The 20,517-nt window shown below is 36.4% G+C and overlaps 1 protein-coding gene across 1 annotated transcript in view; it reads right to left on the reverse strand.

The window, feature by feature from the left end:
• The window catches only part of SCOT (Succinyl-CoA:3-ketoacid CoA transferase), a 210,706-nt gene that overhangs the window by 176,235 nt on the left and 13,954 nt on the right, over positions 1–20,517 (reverse strand). The window contains exons 2-3 of the mRNA XM_090408800.1: positions 10,465–10,573; positions 9,884–10,017 (exon numbers count right to left, since the gene is read on the reverse strand). Coding sequence (XP_090264926.1) covers positions 9,884–10,017; positions 10,465–10,573 — 243 coding nt within the window. The remainder of the gene's footprint in view (positions 1–9,883; positions 10,018–10,464; positions 10,574–20,517) is intronic.

Below are 20,517 nucleotides of genomic sequence, written 5' to 3' on the forward strand. Positions count from 1 at the left end.
GGTAGTCTGTTTTATTCAGAATGACTGTGGCATTTCCTTTGTCAGCTGGTAGGATGATAAGGTCTTTGTTCTTTCTCAGTTTTTTAATGGCCACTCTTTCACTAGGCAAAACATTGTCAGAAGGAGGCTTTGCATTATTTATTGTGAAAAGAGCTTCCATCCATAGTAGGTTTGCATCTTGGGTTGGAAGTAACGAGGCAACTTTTTCTATCTTAGTGAGAAAAAGCTCTTCAGGAATGGATGTAGGAGAGAGGACGAAATTGAGTCCATTTGCAAGAACACTTTCTTCCGTTGTTGTGAAGATATGTGAAGATTTATTTACAACTACTTTTTATAAACACAATTACCAAAATTGTGTTTATAAGAAGTGAAGTGACTTGGCTCCAAGAAACTGCTCTAAAACTTATGCAGAAACAAAGGATGGAATAAGATAGTAGTCAGTCAGTCAATTACAAAGCAGAAATCCACCAGACATGATTTACTATCCATAAACTTTCTATATCAGGGGGAGTCAGAAGCCTTTTTGTGGTTGTGGGACACATTTGTACCTGACTTCATAATGAAACAACTTTGAATTTAAAGTCCTGTACAATTATGCATATTCAAAATTTTTAAATCTTAAAATTTTATTTTGCCAATTAATAGATGGAACAGTTTTCAGACAAATGCAGAAAAAAAAAAAAAACTATCTTTTAGCATAAGCAAACAGTTTGCATGTGAAGTATCTTCACAACTAGGCCACTTGTATATAAAGGCTAATAGCTTTACATTAATACTTAACGCTTTTGTATCCCATAATGCAAAGCACACAAGGTTCATCATAAAAATTATGGAAACTACAATGCTAGAGTAAAATAATCACTTGACGTTTCAATCTTCACATTAAGGTTGCATATATACAAAGAAACAAGCTGCACTACAATCTATGTAGTACACTAAAGTTACAGTGATTTGGTCGACCATTAAAACTATTGGCCTGACCTCTGGTGAGGAAAAAAAACTTGCATTTAAAGCTAGAGTCCTGTTATTATTATTATCCATTCGGTTACAAAAATAAATTAAGCTAGAGAGCAACATGTTTGTCTTAAAGTCAGAGTTTGCTGGCTTGAAGAACTAAGTGGGCTAAATGTGTGCCATCCAAATTCTTGGGATTTTTATGCCACTATTATTGTTAAGATTAGGATGGGTAATCACACTTTCAAATGAAATTTTGATTACCCATCCTAATCTTAAGATTAGAATGGGTAAGTTCAAAGATGACTTATGTTGAAAAAACTTTCAACAACTAGCTCTAATCCAGAATATTAGTGGCAAAGCAGGTAGAGGATTAACAGTCAACATTTCTACAGAGGGAGTGCCAAGACCAACAATTCAAGCATCAACTTGGTCAGTACTCCTCACAAGCTGTTATAACTCCTCCCTCCAGGCTACAACCTGGCAAAGTAAACATCAGCAAGTTATTTGACAGATGATCAGTAAGTGTTCTGATAGTACACAGGACCAAACCAGCAAGTTGTCCCATGTTCAATCTGAATGATGGCAGTCAAGTGGTTTCTGCAGAAACCACTTGACTGCTGTGCCCTCAGATGGAGGGATATTGGTCACTAGTTATATAATTACAGTGGAGACCATGTACTATATTTTTAAAACTCATGCTCCAATTACGTTATTCCCCACCTATATCCAATCTACATATGAGAGTCAGACATGGAGTAAGATAACAATGTATTACATTGTTATCTTACTCCATATTTTATTTTATTTGGCTAGAATGTTTCAGATTTGTATCCATGATGGTGCACTGCCTTCAAAGAATGAAGCTTGAGTATATATATATATATGTAAATAAATAAATAAAATATTTACTATAAACATATATATATATATATATATGGCAAATACAAATCTGTATATTAAGTAATTCACTATGAGCTCAGTAAAATTCTTTCACTCTGACTCTCAAAGTTAAATACAATTCTGAGATGACATCAAAATACTTTACAAAACAAATTGAAAACAACATTCAGCTGAAACTTCTGTAGTTTCACTTGGCAATATGAGAACTTCCTTTGTGGCATTTATTTTGTTGTTTTTACTCACTCATTCACTCTGCTTTATCTCTCAAATTTCTTAGAATACAAAGTTAAAAAGACCTATTATATTTGCATATGTTTTCTATCAGTAAGCAAGTTTCCTTAATATATCTTTCTTTCATTTTTTTGAAATAGGCATGAAGAATAATCTCTCAGACAACAGGAATACATTTAATTGAGCAGTTTCAAATGCACTTCCAATAAAAAAAAAAGCTTTAGAGCAGATTCCATATTACTCCTTGGAACATGTATCACTTGCTTCTCATATGTGAAGGCTTCATATATTATACTGTCCTTCAGTTATTAACTTCACAGTTCCTCTTTTGAGAGTAGTAAAAGATGCATATAAAAACTTTTCCAAGATTAGAGATCCAAGATTTCAAGATTTCAAAAAAGGTGTTTGGAAGGGGTGGGGGGAAAGGATATACAGAATTGTGTCATTAAACTACCATTCCACTATCCCCATCTGTTCCCTTCAAAATAATAGAAAAGATCACTAACAGTCACCATCTGAAAGCTCACCAATTAGCAACCACTAGTAAGGATTCTGCTACCACAGATCTATCCCATATCATCCAGATGTGGACACAAGCCATCAAAAAGTTTTTCATTCTTGATATTTCCCAGACATTTGATCAGATCCAGCATAGAAGACTACTCAGCAGACTATGGTATAATGTACCTTATAATAGGTGATCAATCATTGTACTGCATATAATGGTAGTTAGCTTTCTCTCTCTTCAGATTTCCTGACCAGAGATGGAGTGCTCCAAGGCTCCACTATAGTGTTATTCAGCATATTTCTACTATACATGAATGTTCTCTCACTAACATTCAAACTTCTCACTGACCTCTGGGTATTTTCAAAGATAAAGGTGAAAGTAGGTCATTTCTTATTAATTTATTACAAAAAAGAAAGAAAGAAGACTTATGTGTGTCTGCTTTCTTACAAGAAAACTTATAAAAGTCTTCTCATTAAGTTTACAAAATTCTCACCTCCCCAAAAAATTGCAAGGAGCTCAGTGTCTAAGGCATTATCTTGAAGCTTGGAATGTTTAAGCTATAAAGTTTGTCAGATGAAGAGAAAGAAGGAATTTTGTTAACATCAGAACACTTCCTACTTCCTTGGCATCTGACAAAGTCTGCAGCTCAAACACAAACTTCAAGGTAAGCCAATGAAGACACTGCGATCCTTGCCATTTTTCAGTGAGGTGAGGAAAATTTCATAAGCTTAACGAACAGACTTTTATAAGCTTGTAACCTATTTGCACTGAAAAACCTATTTGCACTTTCTTTATCTTTGATAATACCCAGATCTACAGGCAAGAATTTGAATAAATAATACTGTTCAAATATTTTGGATAGTACATTAAAAATCATAAAAACTCCCATGTTATCTAGAAGAAGGCAATCCGATTACATGATGACTTCTTTCTGTCTCATAGGTACCGTATTTTGCCTTATGCCTTTTTTCTAGAGTTATGAATACTGTTCTAACTGGCTTTTATCATTCTTTTTCTTCATGGTTACACGGTGATCAGAATTCATCATAAAAATTATGGAAACAATTTTTTTTTCCGTCAGGTCAGGCTAATAGTGTAACCAAATCAATGTAACTTTAGCATACCATGTAGATTGTAGTGCAGCTTGTTTCTTTGTATATATACTCCAGATGATGACCTCATGTGAAGGTCAAAACATAGAGTAATTATTTTGGTTTATATTAAACTGAAGTTTACTCTAACATGGTAGTTGTTTCCATAATTTTTAAGATGAATTTTATCATTATTCATACTCCTCTAATCCCAAAGAAACCTGAGTAGCTGCTGATCAGTAACTGTTCATAATACAGGTAGTATTATGAGTTAATTTGTTAGGATGTGCTCATAAAGCAAGAATTTATCATGTTAAAAACAGTAGTTAAGTTCTCAACAATGAAATCTGACCACAGTAATGTTAAATAAAAAAATAAATGATTTATTTATCCAAAGAAATGAAAACATAGATTTAAACTTAAAACAAACTACACAGGTTGTTTGTTCCCAAGAAGTTCTTCTCTTTTCTTTATAAGTTTCACAACAGCACACATATGCATTTTTTAAATCTGTAGAAACTTTCGAGTGAGCTTCAAGTTTGAATTGTGTGATTCGAAATCCCAGTTGTTTTTTCAATGTTCAAAAACTTTGGCAAGTCCCTTAAGACTGGGGGAATGAACAGGGTTTTCTGTTGTTTAATCACTTTCTTCAAATTTTGCCATTTTAATACTTAATTTCTGAGCTTAGCATCATGTGCTTGAAGCAGATCGATGTTGTTGTAGAAACTTTAACCTGCAATTGGTTAGAAATATTAATGACTTATCCTGTTTAATTTTGTATGATCTCTTCTGGTACTGTGTTGTATCAGAAAGTGCACAGTTTGAAATGCCATATATAAGAATGTTCAGTATCTACCTAGTCTAGCCATAGATACTGTTACAACTTGAACAGTAAAAAGGGTCAAGGGGTGCTTAAGGGTCAAAGCTGTATAACTGATAGGAGACCTCCGCAAAGCCTTGAAAGGAATGCGGAGAACCGACCAGGGCTTCTGACCTAATGTCCAATCCTCACCTTCTCGTGGTGCACCCTGTTGGGTATCTACTTGGATACTGAATGGACGAGGATGGGCTGGCAATTTGGGATTTAGACGACCAAATTGTATTCTTATTGGTTAAACCAAAATAAAAAATGATGGTACAACATGACAAAATTTCATGCCGGCTGGGACGTTGCCCGGTTAAACAAGGCCCCCGTTGTTTTCGCCAGGGAACCAGGGCGAACAGCGAAAAGTCAGCTACTGGAACAAATCTGAAAACAAACCACAACACAACATCACCAGAGTTAAAGATCGGTACTATCAACGTAAGAAGCCTGAATGGCAAAGAAATGGAGCTAGCTGAGGAATTAGATAAGTACCAGATCGACATAATAGGGGTGACTGAAACAAAAAAGACCAAAACTGGTGAGATCTTTCTGAGCAATAAATACAAAATGTTATATTCAGGCAATGACAATCAAGGAAAAGAAGGAGTAGCCATAGTATTCAACACAAAATACGAGGCTAATCTTCTTGAAAGGCAGTCAGTCTCAAGTAGAGTAATGTGGGCAAATATGAGAATGGGGAACTGGACAATGAGACTTATTTGTGCCTATGGTCCAACAGAAGGTTATACTAAGGTAGAATTTTATGTTCCAACATAAAAATGTGCACAAATTCACATGGAGAGAAGAGGCAAGGAATAAGAAAAGTCTCATTGACTATGTTATTGTTGATAGTGATGTTTTCTCCCTGGTGCAGGACACCAGAGTGTACAGAGGATTTGAAATTGGAAGTGATCACTATTTAGTCTTGAGTAGGATAAAATTGAATTTCATATTGAAAAGAATAACATGTAAGAAAGTTTTAAAGCGAATAAAAGTTGAGCAGCTCTCAGATGTGAACTGTAGACTAAACTACACAAAGATTATTGAAGAAAAAATGAAAGAGTTTGAGAACAGGAATCAAACCTTGGAGATTCAGTGGCAAACTCTGAAGAAAACATTGATTGATTCTGCCAGAGAGGCATGTGGTGAGGTTGTCTGTAAGGATAAAAAAATCAGAACTCCCTGGTGGACACAGGAAGTTAAAGAGGCAGTGAAGGAAAAGAAGAAAGCATATCAAAAGTTCCTGTCAAATAAGTCAGCTTGTTCTCTTAAAGAATATAGAGACAAATGCAAGAATGCTAAACACTGTGCAAAACTAGCTAAACAAAAGTCATGGGAGGACTTTGACAAGAATATAGAAAATAAATATCAAGAAGGTGGCAAAATATTCTGGAGGTTGTTGAAGAAGCTTAGGAATGGAGGAAAGAGTGCTGTAAAAGGAATTAGAGATGATAAAGGTGACATGAAAACGGGAGAAAAAGATATCCTTGAAGTATGGAGTAATTACTTTGAAAAACTGCTAAATGAAACAAGCAGTGATGACAGCACAGTGGTAAAAAACACTGACCATGCATGCAGTCAGGAATACGTATCCATACTTGAAGTAGAAAAAGCCATCAAAGGCTTGAAATGTAGAAAGGCAGAAGGAATAGATGATATTCGACCAGAAATGCTGAAGTATGGTGGTATAAGAATCTTACAGTGGCTGCACTGCATAGTTCAGAAAGCCTGGACATATGGACGATTTCCTGATGATTGCAGTAGAGCTCTCATAGTACCCATATATAAAAAGGGAAATAAAACTGCATGTGAGAATTACAGAGGTATTTCCCTACTGAGTGCTCCTGGCAAGATCTATGCAAGTATACTTGAGAAACGGTTGAGAAGAATTGTGGAAGAAAAGCTTGGTGAAGAACAAGCTGGATTAAGGCCAAATAGAGGCTGTCATCATCAGATCTTCACTTTACGACAAACAGTCGAGAAAGCATGGGAACATAACAAAGATCTGAATTTAAGTTTTGTCGATTTGGAAAAGGCATATGACAAGGTGCCAAGAGAGAAGCTATTCAATACGCTGCAGTTATATGGTGTCAATGGGGCATTATATCAAGCAATACTTAGTCTTTATTTGAGTTGTAAGTCAGCAGTTAGAATTGAAGGAAGTACAGGAAGATGGTTTAATGTTAAATCTGGTGTGAGACAAGGATGCACATTATCCCCTCTGTTATTCATTATCTATATGGATCACATTATGAAGGAAAGCTGTATTAAACATGATATCAAAATTGGAGATGTTAATGTTAGCTCTTTGCTTTATGTGGATGATGTTATACTTCTAAATAAATTCACTACAAGTCTGCAAGATTCTGACTAAATTCAATTGCTGTTGTAATAGATATGGTATGAAGGTCAGCAATAAAAAGACAAAGACAATGAAAATAGGCAGAATCATTGAAAATGTCAACTGTGTTGTGAATGGAGAACCTGTGGAACAAGTAAAACATTTCAGCTATTTAGGCATGATTTTTACTGAAGATGGTAAATTGAATATGGAAATAGACAGAATCAGCAATTCAATTGACTTCCCAACATACCAGCAAAGCTGGCATGGTAGGCAGTTAATTGAATAAATTCATATGGAATAAGAGAGAAATTAGTTGGAACACTAAATTAGCTGTATACAAGACAGTGTTCAAACCAGTTTTAACTTATGGATCTGAGAGCTGGGTTAGAAGTAAAACACTTGACCAAAGACTAGAGACCACAGATATGAGAGTCCTGAGAAAGATTATAGGCATGAACAGATGGCGTCAATGGCGATATCATATTAAAAATGAGGATATTAGGAAAGAACTTGACATTGTCAGCATCCAGGAATGCGTTAGCAGAGCTAATCTCAGGTGGTATGGCCACTTAAACTGAATGGGCAAGGAAAGATTAGCAAAACAAGCGTTCTCTGCGAGGTTGGCAGCAAAACGACCCAGAGGAAGACCAAGATATAGGTGGATTGATACAGTACAAAGTGCTTTAGACGATAGAAATATAAGATCTGATAATGTTGGAGTCTTGACAAGTAACAGACTGATTTGGAGGAAAATTGTAGATAGGAAATTAATAACGATGTAATTTTTTTCATGTAGTACTATCATATCCTGTACACCCCTTGAGGGTACATGGCAGGAATTTGATGATGATTATGATGACATATAATTCATGTTAGAGGTTTAATGGAATATTAACAGCACTGAGAAAGGATTAAAACTAATTTTAATACTTCCAATATTTCGTCTCCATCACAGAGACATCTTCGCGGATTACAAAAAAAATACAATAATGTATTTGTGTGTGTGTTGTTACAAAAAGTTTTTGTAATCCCCGAAGATGTCTCTGTGACGGAGATGAAATATTGGAAGTATTAAAATTAGTTTTAATCCTTTCTCAGTGCTGTTAATATTCCATTAAACCTCTCACATGAATTCTTCACAGCACTTAAGCCTCAAAACACACATGTATAAAGTGTATACAGCAGCACTCAATGTTTAAAATGTCTCTGTTTTGCCTTCATGCATGCCTGAAGTCTGTGAGGCCACATATCAATGGCAGAACGCACAGTATCCAATGGAAACGCTGCCACTGCTCGCTTGAAATCCACCTTCACATTAGCGATGCTAGGATGTCATTTCTTGCAGGATACTCTCTCAAGCTCCAACCACAATTTGAAGTCCAACGGATTCAGATTGGAACTTCCAGACAACCAATCAGAAGGTGATATGTGGTTAGGCACATTTGTCTCCAACCACTGTTGTGTAGTCCTCGCCTTGTGTGCATGGGATGAGTCCTGTTGGAAGGCCCATTGCCTACCATGAAACAAGGTGTTGTTCAGGGTTTCATATCACAGGTTCCAGCAGCATGGTGTCTTGATACACTTTGGTGTAGGTTTTGACTCCCTTTCTTGTAGAAATGTAACTTAAACACCCTCCCCACCAAGCCATCAATAACAAAGGGTGGTACTTCTCTGAACCCTAGGTGCATTAGCACATACCCATCATTTTGGCAGTTAAACAACTATTCAATGGTGAAAATCTTCTCAGCTCTGAATAGGATATCGCTGTGTCTATTGTTTGCTTACCACCAGAGAAGTGCCTATGATTTTATCACTCTGACGCATAAGTTCTGGTGTTTGGACGTGTCCAGTAGAACTCTCGCTCCCAGGTCATCAGTTGGTACACATGACATCGTTCTCTGCAAAACATCCATCTTTTGCGACATCATTATCTGCGTTTTCACAGGATTATGGTGGATGCATGCCTTCACAGTCCTTACAAGCTGTTGTGCCCTAATGCAGTGTGCTGAACCCGTTCTTGGTGGTCAAATATATCTTCTGTATCATTATAATGGTTAGCAGTCTGATACACAAACATCCTACTGATCCTGAGTGTTTTTAGCATTTTGAAAATAACAGGTAACTGCATTCCAACCTTGAAGTGCTATTAGAGCTACATGTTCTCGTAGTCTCCCCACTGCATGTTAACCCATACAGCTAGACAACCTCTCTCTTTATACTGATAAACATGCGAATGTTGGCTGCACACAGTGCCACTTACACAATTCTGTGAGCAGTGTGTGGAAGTTGTAACAGTATTTAAGGCAAGACTGTGTACTCATTCCATTTACTGTTCATATTTTTGATTTTGTTGATACTTGGGAAAAAAAAAAAAAAAATCTTACACCCAAGAACTCTAAGTAGGAACTGCTTGTATTTCATACCGATGAAGCAACTTCCTTTTTTGTATTTCATCTGACTTTCCCTATATGGTGCTCCGAATAGCTACAATTTCCACTTTCAGAAAAAAGTTCCCTCCTCTCTATTTAGCCTCTTACTCATACATGACAGTAGTATGCTATAGGTTCTGCAACTTATTATTACATAGCACCTCCAGGGAGTCCAAAGACTCATTGAGGGAGTGCACCTACTCCACAACTCTCCATCTCCACTACTCAATCCGCCAACTACATTCAACACTTACACCAACGCCATCTACTGCTGACCACCACCACTAGTATTTTCACAAACAATCACAAACATCCATGCCCACAGCCGATTTGAACTCGCAGTCTTTTGGCTGGAGAGCGGATACGCTACCCACTCGGTCAACCAGGCCAGCATGTGAAATTAAAAACAAAACAATAACAAAAAAAATTAAATTATTTTAATAAAAGTTTAATTACTAAATGCAGATGGTAAATTACTGCATTTAAATGACAAAAACAGATAACTCACACATCATCAATGTATAACAAAGCTAACATATTAAAATTTAGAAAATTTACCTGTTTTGTTTTTAAAAGAAGACCCAAACCAAAATCATCAACCCCTGCATTATTGCTGACCAATGTAAGATCTTTAATTCCTTTCTGAATCATAGCATTAATCAAATTTTCTGGAATGCCACAGAGACCAAATCCTGAAAATAATTTGTTTTTTCAAAATGTAACTAATATACAATCACATGTAATAACTGAGTTTTAAATATTCAAACGTGGCAACTATACCTGTTTAAATTAATTACAAGCGTAATAGAATTCAGAAAAAATCAAAATTAGAAAAGGAAATTAAAAAATTATAAGGTGAGATATCTATTTATGTTTTCAAGGAAACGGCATATTTATCAAGAGTAATGACAGTGATAACAGAACTGTAGTTGCCATCCAAATATAAATAAAACAGCACTGCATTTAATTCCTAAATTTTATAAGAACTATTTTTGCTGCAGTGATTTTTTTTTTCTTTTTGTATAGTCACTTTAAATGTTTTTCAAAGTGTTAATAGCTGTTTCAATTAAGTTTTAATCTGTTGTAATTAGGTTTTCAGTCATTTAAAAATCAACAGCATTTATATAGCTATGCTTTACCTCCTACTAACAGCTTTGCTCCATCTGGAATATCAGTGATAGCATCAACAGCATTATTGTAAAACTGAACTTCTTTCCTGCAGCTTGTAGAAAAATATGCAAAGTGTCCCTAAAATTAAAAAAAAATAAACAAATATTTACTTGACTTATTTTTAAATACTTTAAAGCACATTAAAATTAATACATCGTTGTAATTATCAATATTTTAATATTTTTTATCAATTTTCATGTGAATTAATCATCCATCTTTTTGATTCAGCAGATTTCTAGAGTATACTAAAACAGACCAACTGTTTTCTTCTGCTATCCTAAGTGGGATTAAAATTGTATCTAATACAAAATATTTTTTATTAGATGCAGTTTTATTTGTGATATTTAGTGTCAGTTTTTTTTGGTAAGTAAAGTCAATGGCAACTTAATTTTTTATTTTTTTTAATTTATTTCTACAGAACACATAAGAGATAACAAGAGACAATAATGTATCATAACAGCTGGTTCTACACAACATATGGTTCTACACAAAAAAAAAATGGATTGTGCAGTACAGTTAATTTTGCACACTACATCAGTGAGAATTCATCCATTCTTATTCAGATGTGATTTTTTTTTTTTTTTCGGGGAAGAGGGGATATTCTATTCATAAATTAGCTTTGTGCTCTACTTACATAAAACAGTGATATTACTATCAGGTTAGGACATCATTTTCCATTTGGATAGAATAATAATTAAACACTAACAGGGCTAGTAATCGGATGTGAAGGGAAGAAACAGATAACAATGAAAACCTTACTGTGAAACTCTGATATTTCAATAAACACACAAGGCAAACTAAAAATACTTAATAATAACTAGATGCCATCTGAAAAAAACAGAAGTTTCAAATTAAAAACCGACAAAAATACATTAAAATGGGAGTCACATGGATTGCTATCATAATTTTTTACATATATTCAGTATCCAGATTTTAAGGTCTTTTGATAACTGAAATTTTTTACTGATCCCATACATGTGAGGTAGAAGAACGTATAGCATATCAATGCTGTGTGTAGTGTGCAGATCAGGGTTGGAAAAGAAAAGAAATTTATTGTCATTTACTTGAAAAGCTGAATGTTGTAGTTGTTTTGAAACGCTTCATTAAGGAAGGCTGCTCCACAGGAGAGAGGTAGATGACACAAAAGAGGAAGAGGAGAAGTAGGTTCGGTGTTTTGCAGCTGAACTGAAAAGAGATGTTGGGCAGCTGCCCAACATCTCTTTTCAGTTCTTGTTTCAAACATACAACAGAAAGTACTGGAGGAATGATGAGTGCCAATTCAGTGGAGCAGTATTTGTGGAAAAAACAGAGACATGTCTGTTAGTTAGGAGGGATCATCTATCAGCTGAATCAATCTTCTATGGACAGCATCAAGATATTTTTGGCAGGTTTTAGGCATATCGCACTATGTTTGGTGTGATACACCTAAAACAAGTATTCTACGAATGGGTGGATTTGTATCAACTTAGTAGATGGATGAGAAAAGTAGCATCTATAATAGAAAAGAATGTACAAAGGGGGTCTGAAAAGTTCTCGGCCTTGACCATAGATGGCAACACTATCAGCAAGACTTTTTCCCCACTAAGTTGGTACATCTGTCATAAGCATCCATGTGAAATTGCAAGTCATTCTATTAAGTAGTTTGTTTTAAACAGCTGTCTGAAACAAAAGTGTTGTCTATATCCCTTGAAATGGATAAAATCGAGTATCGTGCAGTTATAAAATTCATTGTAAAAGAAGGTTTAATGCCAAAAGATATTTATTTGAAGTTCATAAAAGTTTATGGGCACTCTTCTCCTTCATTTTCGACAATTAAAAAACGAGCTATCGAGTTTAAACATGGCCGTACCAACCTTGAAGATGATCCACATGAAGGATGTCCAAAAAGTGTTCAGAAATCATTGATCAAGTGCACAATATGGTATTGGATGACCGGCGAGTCAAAATGCATGAAATTGCTGACACTATAGGTATTTCAAAAGAACATGTAGGAGGATATAATTTGCATGAATAATTGCAAATAAAAAAGCTTTGCACGAGTGGGTGTCGTGCTTACTCATAGCAGATCAAAAACTCACTTGCATGAAAATATCTGAACAGTGCTTGGAGCATTTTAACAAGAATAAAACTGATTTTGTGCGTCGATTTTTTACTATGGATGAGACTTGGATTCACCATTACACACCAGAATCCAAACAGCAGTCAAAACAGTGGACAGAAGCCAGTTGTTCAGCGCCAAAGAAGACAAAGTCAGTTCCACTACCAGGAAAGGTCATGGCGTCGGTGTTTTGGGACACAAAAGGCATTTTGTTTATTAATTATCTTGAAGGGGGTAAAACAATAACTGGAGAATATTATTCCGATCTTTTAACTCGACTAGATGAAAAAATTCGCGAGAAAAGGACCCGTTTGCAGAAGAAAAAAAATCATCTTTCATCAGGACAATGCACCTGCCCACAAAGGTGTTTTGGGAATGGAAAAATTAAGGGATCTGCATTATGAATTGTTGGAACATCTACTATATCTACTACATCTACCAGATTTGGCTCCCTCTGACTTCTATCTCTTCCTAAAATTAAAACTCTTCCTCGCTAGTCAGCATTTTTCTTTGAATCAAGAGGTGATTGTAGCTGTAGAGGGGTATTTTGCAGATCTTACAGAGAACCACTACAGGGATGGGATAATGGTGCTGGAGCATCACTGGAATAAATGTATTAGTCTTAAGGGAGATTATGTTGAAAAATAAAAATAATTTTGAAATTATAAATTCGTTTTTTCATTGTTAGGCCGAGAATTTTTCAGACTATCCTTATATAAACCTACCTAAAAATTCTATGCTGTCCAGGGAAGAATGATTCAGTTGACAGAATGATCCCTCCTGACTTGCAGATATGCTGTTTCAGCTCTGTCTTTTCTGCAGATACTTCCACAAACAGTACTCCACTCAATTGGCACTCATCATTCCTCAAACACTTTCTGTTGTGTACTGAAACAAGAACATCAGCTGCCCAACATCCTTTTTCAGTTCAACTGCAAAACACACTGAAGCATCAAGATATTTTTTGGCAAGATTTAGGCATATCACACTATGTTTGGTGTCATACACCTAAAACAAGTATTCTATGAATGGGTGGATTTATATGAACTTAGTAGATGGATGAGAAAAGTAGCAGATCTAATCAGACTGGATTACTGAGAGTAAGGACAGCTCAGTTGAGATAGCTTTTGCACAAAAAGACAAGGCTACATTTTGGTGGTACTGAAGATGACCAGGTTATCCTTGCTTCACTGAAGGATGATATAGAGATCAGCGTTCAGGAGGACATTAGTTGTAGAATACCTTGAAGCTTGGAATGTCTTTTGAATGAGTAGAACAGATAATTTGCTGTTGTCAGCAAAGCTGTGGATAAGATTACTGGTGACAGAGAGGTTATTTATGTATGGGAGAAAGAAGAAATGTAACAGGATACAGCCCTTAGTCACTCCACCGATGCAGGAATGTCTCGGGGTACTCCTGTGTTGGTGGTGGTGGGGGGGGGGGAAGAGCATGCTACCTAATTACAGAGGCAGGAGGTAGATCGAAGGATGGCATTTTACTGACTAGGCCTTGATGCAGACAAAATCAAATGCTCTGGAAATTTCAAGAGCAAAAGCATATTTCCCCCAACCTTTCCTTGGTAAGTGTCCAGTCTGGATTGGTGGAATTCATACTAGTGGTTGTAAGTCTATTTAAGTTGATTTCTCCATTATTTTGGAGAGGACTGAGGTGATAGCAATAGGGCAGACTTATCTCCCTTCTTTAGAATAGCATCAATATGTGCTTCCTTCCACACCCTGGAATAAGTGCCATCATTAGGGATCCCAGACGTCCCGTATTTTACAGACGTTTTACGAAATTCCTTCTTCAGAAAAATATTGCAAGAGTGAGCAAGACTGATTAATAAGAATATTGTCAGGTGAGAAGAGCATTACTGTATTAACAATCTATTTTGTATCTATAATAGTAAGTAAAAAAACCATTTGAAAGTGGCTTAATGAAAATATGCAGCCTAACAATTGGATTTACTATTTGTTTACTTATATTTAGTAAAGTGTGTGCATAGTAAACCTTACCACGCACACACTTGGAAAGTTAGAATCATTTTGTAAGACTGGCATTTTTGCGATGGATGCGCATACTAAACTTTCACCCTTAGTCATAAGTGTCCCGTAAATTTTTCCAAATTATCTGGGATCCCTAGCCATCGTATAAATGATTGTAGAGACAATATAAGATACGGATTAGCTGTGGAGTACAATGCTTGAATACAAATGGAAAGATGCCACTGGGACCAGAACACTTTTTAGTATCTAAGTTGTTTAGTATTCTTCTGATGTCTTTTTGTCAAAATATCACAGGTGTGTGGTACTTAGTTTCTTAATAAATAACATAAAATGGATTTACTTTAGGTATATATATTTATATTAGTATAAAATTTTTGCCACAGTATCAAGGGTATCTTCAGTATGAAGATACCATTAATCATGGGTCTAATTATATTAAGGTTCTAGTAAAAATACCTTTAACAAGATTTTAAAAAATAATAAATAAAATAAAAATTTAATTCATTAAAAATATATAGATAGATAATTAAATTTAAGTGAATTCTGGAATTTGTGAAGTCCTATAAGAGGGATAACTTAAGTTCATCATTTCTATTTAGATTTGGTTGATGTGCAGCAAGGTCTCCCAACTCTTTTTGTATAAATGTTCCAAGAGATTATTACTTCTATGGAGAACCTTAATTTTCTTCTAAAGAACTGTGTGTCTGGTAGCGACAGAATGCTCGACAAGTCCTGATTGCTCAGGATCATAGAACTGAACTTAGTCTAAATGTTCATCAAGATGTACGACTGCAGATCTACCTGTTTGGCCAAAATATAATCCACACTTGCAAGGAATTTGATACACTCCAAGGTCATACAAAAGCAGATGTTTATATTTAGTTTATCTTTAGAAAAGTAAATATCTTGTTGATAGGATGGAAGGACACTTGTAGGCCAACAGATCTAAGTAATTTGACTTTACCTTCTGAGACACCTTTAACATAGGGAATGGCGACACAACAGGCCACCTCTGCATCACTATTTTGATGAGACAGATGATAATGAAACTACAATTATTGTTGATATATGATTCGGTAAAACCCAGTAGTAATGGACTTAATGTGATTTATTTCTTGAGAGAGCAGCAATTTAGTAAAGTAAAGAGAGTGTGCTCAAAATACTAAAGTCTTAATGGTGCCAGATTTTTCATAATTATGATGGTGTGAAAGAGGAATGAATGTAAAATCCAGTATGTGTTTTATCTCTGAATACTGAGAAGCGAAGACTACAATCTGAAGTAATAAGATCTGAAAAAGGCAATCCAAATAGTCTCTTCGGACTCAAGTGAACTGGATGCGATGGTGGAGGTTGTTGATCTTACTGACACACTCTTGTAGGTCTGTATGAAACCCATGCCAAACTGCAGAAACATTATCGTCATATCTATACCTACTATACCTTAAGGATGGCTTAGGAAGGATGCTATTCAGTATACACTGTCCAAATCTTTCCATGAAGTAGTTAGCTAGTGTGGAAGAAATAGGACTACCAATTGCTGCGCACTCAATTTGTTGGTAGAGTTTATTTTGGCATGTGAAGTAGCCAGAATGAATGACAAAGTCAAATAGGCTGACAATATCTGCAGAAAAATCTTGCTTGAGGTAAGTGTTTCCTCTAAAGCAGGGGTGGAGAACGTCTGGCCCATGGGCCATATAAGGCCTGCGAAATCATTTGGTCTGGCCCTGCCAAGGCAATCGCAGGCAGGACTCTAAATTCAATAAATCTAGGAGCTTTTTTCATAGCAACATAAATTTATATTAAGTGAGTCATAATAATGATGTAAATTTTGAGAGACAAGCAAGGAACGTCCATTATGGGATAGACAGGACACATACAAGTACATGACAGGAACAGACATGTATGCTACTCATCGGCTGCTGTGGCAGCTGACGAGAAGACCTTGAGAGTCAATGGCACGAACGCTGGAGGATATGTTCCAAATCCAAGGTACAGGATTAGAACAGTGATCAAAGCAAAATAACTATGTAACTGGTGACACACACACACTGGATAGTTATTATAACTAAAGTGGAGTGACATCCTACAAAGAAAAGAACAGTTGATGCAGAGTGTCGATCTTTCCAAGAGAAATGGACAAATGTTTCTTTTTTTTGTTAAAGTCAAAGGCAAACCTGTGTGCCTAGTTTGTGGCGATGTGTTAGCAGTAATGAAAAAAGCCAATCTGGACAACATCATTACAGCTCAAAACATGCTAAACTCAATGAATTGGGAGGCCAAATGTGTCTGCTTTCACTAGGCCTTGTTGTGTGTGGCAGAGATGTTATTCAGACGAGTTATGTAGTGAACGAGCTAATTGCAAAGAAGCTGAGGCCTCGTGTAGAGGGAGAGTTTGTGAAAGAGTGCATGGTGGCTGCTGTGGAGTTGTTAGTACCAGACAAAGTAAAATTGTTTCAGTGTGTTAGTTTGTCTCAGAGAACCATCTCAGACCAGATTACTGACTTAGGACAAGATATTGAAAAAAGATTAAAGGATTCTGCAGGAGATTTCCAATTTTTCTCTCTGGCTTGTGGCGAGATAATGGACATAACAAATACTGCTTAACATGCTGTTTTCTCGTTCGTGGGATAACTGCAGAGTTTGACACGCGAGAGGAGCTGCTGTAACTGGAAGCCATGCATGGCACTACGAGAGGTGAGGACTTGTTTTATCAATGAAAAAACTTGAACTAACATTTTAAAAGTTAAGTGGCCTCAATACAGATGGAGCTCCAGCCATGGTTGGCTCGCAAAAAGGGTTAATTGCATCTGTCAAGAAAGAACTGAATCATCTCAGTCTTGATCCAAGTGATTTAATTATATGCCACTACATCATACACCAAGGAAGTCCCTGTGCACAGCTGTTGCGGCTCAACAATGTGATGTCAACAGTAGTGTCATGCATAAATTTTGTCAAAGCCGAGAATTTAACAGCGGCCAGTTTAAGGAGTTACTGAATGATCTCGAGTCTGAGTACAGTTATCTTGTTTATCACCGTGAAGTGCAATGGCTGAGTCGCGGGAACATGCTCATTAAGTTTTACAAACTACAGGATGAAGTCAAGCAGTTCATGGAGATAAAGAAAAAACCTGTCAGGGAGCTCAATGATATCAAGTGACTGTGTGATCTAGCATTCCTGGTGGACATTATCAAGTACCTCTCAGAGCTGAACGTCAAGATGCAGGGGCCCAAAACAGTTTCTCAGTTCCCTGCTTTCAAACATGAAATCATTCGAAGCTAAATTAAGGCTATGGAAAGTGCAACTCGAAAGGAATAACATGGTGCATTTCTCCACTCTGGAAGGATAAAAGCCTTGCATGACACTTGAATATGCTCGTGAATGTGAAAAACTAATTGAGGCATTTAATGAAAGATTCAAGGAAGTGAAAAGTAAACAAATGGAATTGAACATCTTTACCGACACCGTTCAATGTGGAACCAACTGATATGCCTGATAACCTACAACACGAAATCATTCAGCTGCAAAGCGATGATGTGCTGAAAGCTAGCTACAACAACCTCCCACTGCTTGAGTTCTATAAACATTACATAAGCCATGATGAATTTCCCACTTTGAGGAGACATGCATTGAAATATGCATCTGTGTTTGGAACAACTTACTGCTGTGAGCAATTCTTTTCAAAACTTACCATCGCAAAGAGTCAACTGTGCTCCAGACTGACTGATGCAAACCTGGAAAAGCAGTTGCGAGCAGCAACATCATCAATACCAGCTAACATCACATGCCTCACCAAAGAGAAGCAGTTCCAGCCATCGCATTAGAGGCGAGTTAATTGAATGTTTGACCAAATATAGCAGGCTAATTTTTAAGTTGATGTTATAAATATCCAAATGGTCCTTCAGAGAAAAAAGGTTCCCCACCTCTGCTATAAAGAAACATTTGGGAATAAGGAAATAATCTAGACTGAAAAGGAGATCCCTCTGGCAAAGATGAAGTACATTTTAAAGAAAAGTATCTTTTCTTTAAAATGAGAACTGTTTTTGACAAATGAAAAGGACTTTCCTGTGAACAGAAAAGCAATTTGGAAAGGTCTTTTGCAATTTTGTAACATGGAGAACCAATGCAGTCTGCCACAGGACATAATTTATTTATTTTTTATATTTTGTTAAAGTAACTTCAACAGAGAAAAAGCAGTAATTTGACCATGGAAAGGAACAGAAGATCTGGATGTCATTCCACTTGATACCTTCATAATGCCAAAAGATATTAGGTTCAGAGTGGCTGGAGAGGGCATTCTGTGAGAGACAGACAGAGAGAGAAAAAACTTGCACAAGATTGTGATCTGAATTACCAAGAAGAGAGATGTCCACAGTATACATAAAAGCAAAATTGATTTAAAAAATATATATATATCAGAGGTATTATTGGATGGGTGAAGATGATTATCAAGAATTCAGATTAGTGGATGTACAATTTGCATGCATCTACCAACCTGTGTCATGTATTGTGAATACTTAAGATCACGTAGCATTATTTAGCCAGCAGAGAGGCAAGCTTCAGGGTTAGAAAAATGAACAGGCAAGAGTGGTTTTTGTAGATCTGAAAACGGCAAATGACAAGGTGTCGAGAGAAAAGCTCTTCAAAAAGTAGAGTCACATGGTATAGGGACATTATATTGAGTATTACATAGTCTCTACTTAAGCTGTAAGTCAGCAGTTAGAATTACAGCTAAATAGAGACTATGTAATACTCAATGCTCAAGAAGATGGTTTGATATTAAATCAGATGTGTGATTTGTGATAATGGTGCACATTATCTCCACTGTTATTCATTATCTATATAGATCATATCATGAATGAAAGTGGTATTAAATAGAGTATGTAGATATGCAGACTTTAGGGAGACAGTTGTGTGTAATATGCCCGAACGAGTAGGAAGGACAACAAATCAGAATGGGATAGTTAGTATAAAGCATCAAAATAGGAATGGGTCAAATGGGCTTCTGCAATTCATGTATACTAATGCCAGAAGTATTACGAACAAGAAAGAAGAATTTTTAGCCTTGGTTATTGGCATTAGTGAAACATGGCTGACAGAAGATGACATAGCTAGTGGGATTGAATGTGAGGGGTATAGTGTGTTCATGAGTGACAGCAAGAATAAAATGGGAGGGAGGAGTGTTATTGATGATAGCTGATGAGCAACAGCCAAGGAGAATAGAAGTTGAACCACAGGATAGAGAAAAGAGCACATTTGAGGCTATTTGGTGTGAGATTGAGGCTAGCAGAACAAAATATACAATTGGGTGCTGCTACAGGCCAGGTGATGGAATATATGGAGATAGTATGCATAAGCAAATAGAAGAAATGATTGGAAGGAGGAGAGGACACATGGGAGGAAGGAATTGGATTTTATGCGGTTATTAAGGGATAACTATCTGAGACAACATGTAATGGAAAATACTAGGGGTCGGAGAGTGCTTGACCTAATAATCGCATCTGAGAATTTGGCTGTAACAAATATGACCATGTTGCTACCAATTGGTGAGAGTGATCATAGGGTCTTGACTTGGGAGGGGGCTAAAGGTGTGGAATTTACAATTAAGACAGGGTACATGTGGAATTATCTGGCTGGTAAGTATGACAAGCTCAGGAGTTTGATTGGCTCAGTGCCATGGCATGTAAAACTGCAAGGGCTGGATGTTGATAGTGCATGGGAGACGGTTAAGAAGTGTTTGCAGGAGGCAATGGCTGACAGTATACCTAGAGTCCGAATAATAAAGCAAGTAGAGGTTAAATGGATGAATAACACCATTAAGCTTGAGCTGCAAAAAAAGAAACAACTGTGGAGGGAATTTAAGGAATAACAGAGAAAGGTGACCTGCAGGCACATGAACGGTATAAGCGCAGGCCAGAAGG

Source organism: Typopeltis vanoorti, chromosome 19 (genome assembly GCF_054136105.1).
Source record: "Typopeltis vanoorti isolate ZY-2024b chromosome 19, IOZ_Tvanoo_1.0, whole genome shotgun sequence".
NCBI classification, from domain to species: Eukaryota; Metazoa; Arthropoda; class Arachnida; order Uropygi; family Thelyphonidae; genus Typopeltis; species Typopeltis vanoorti.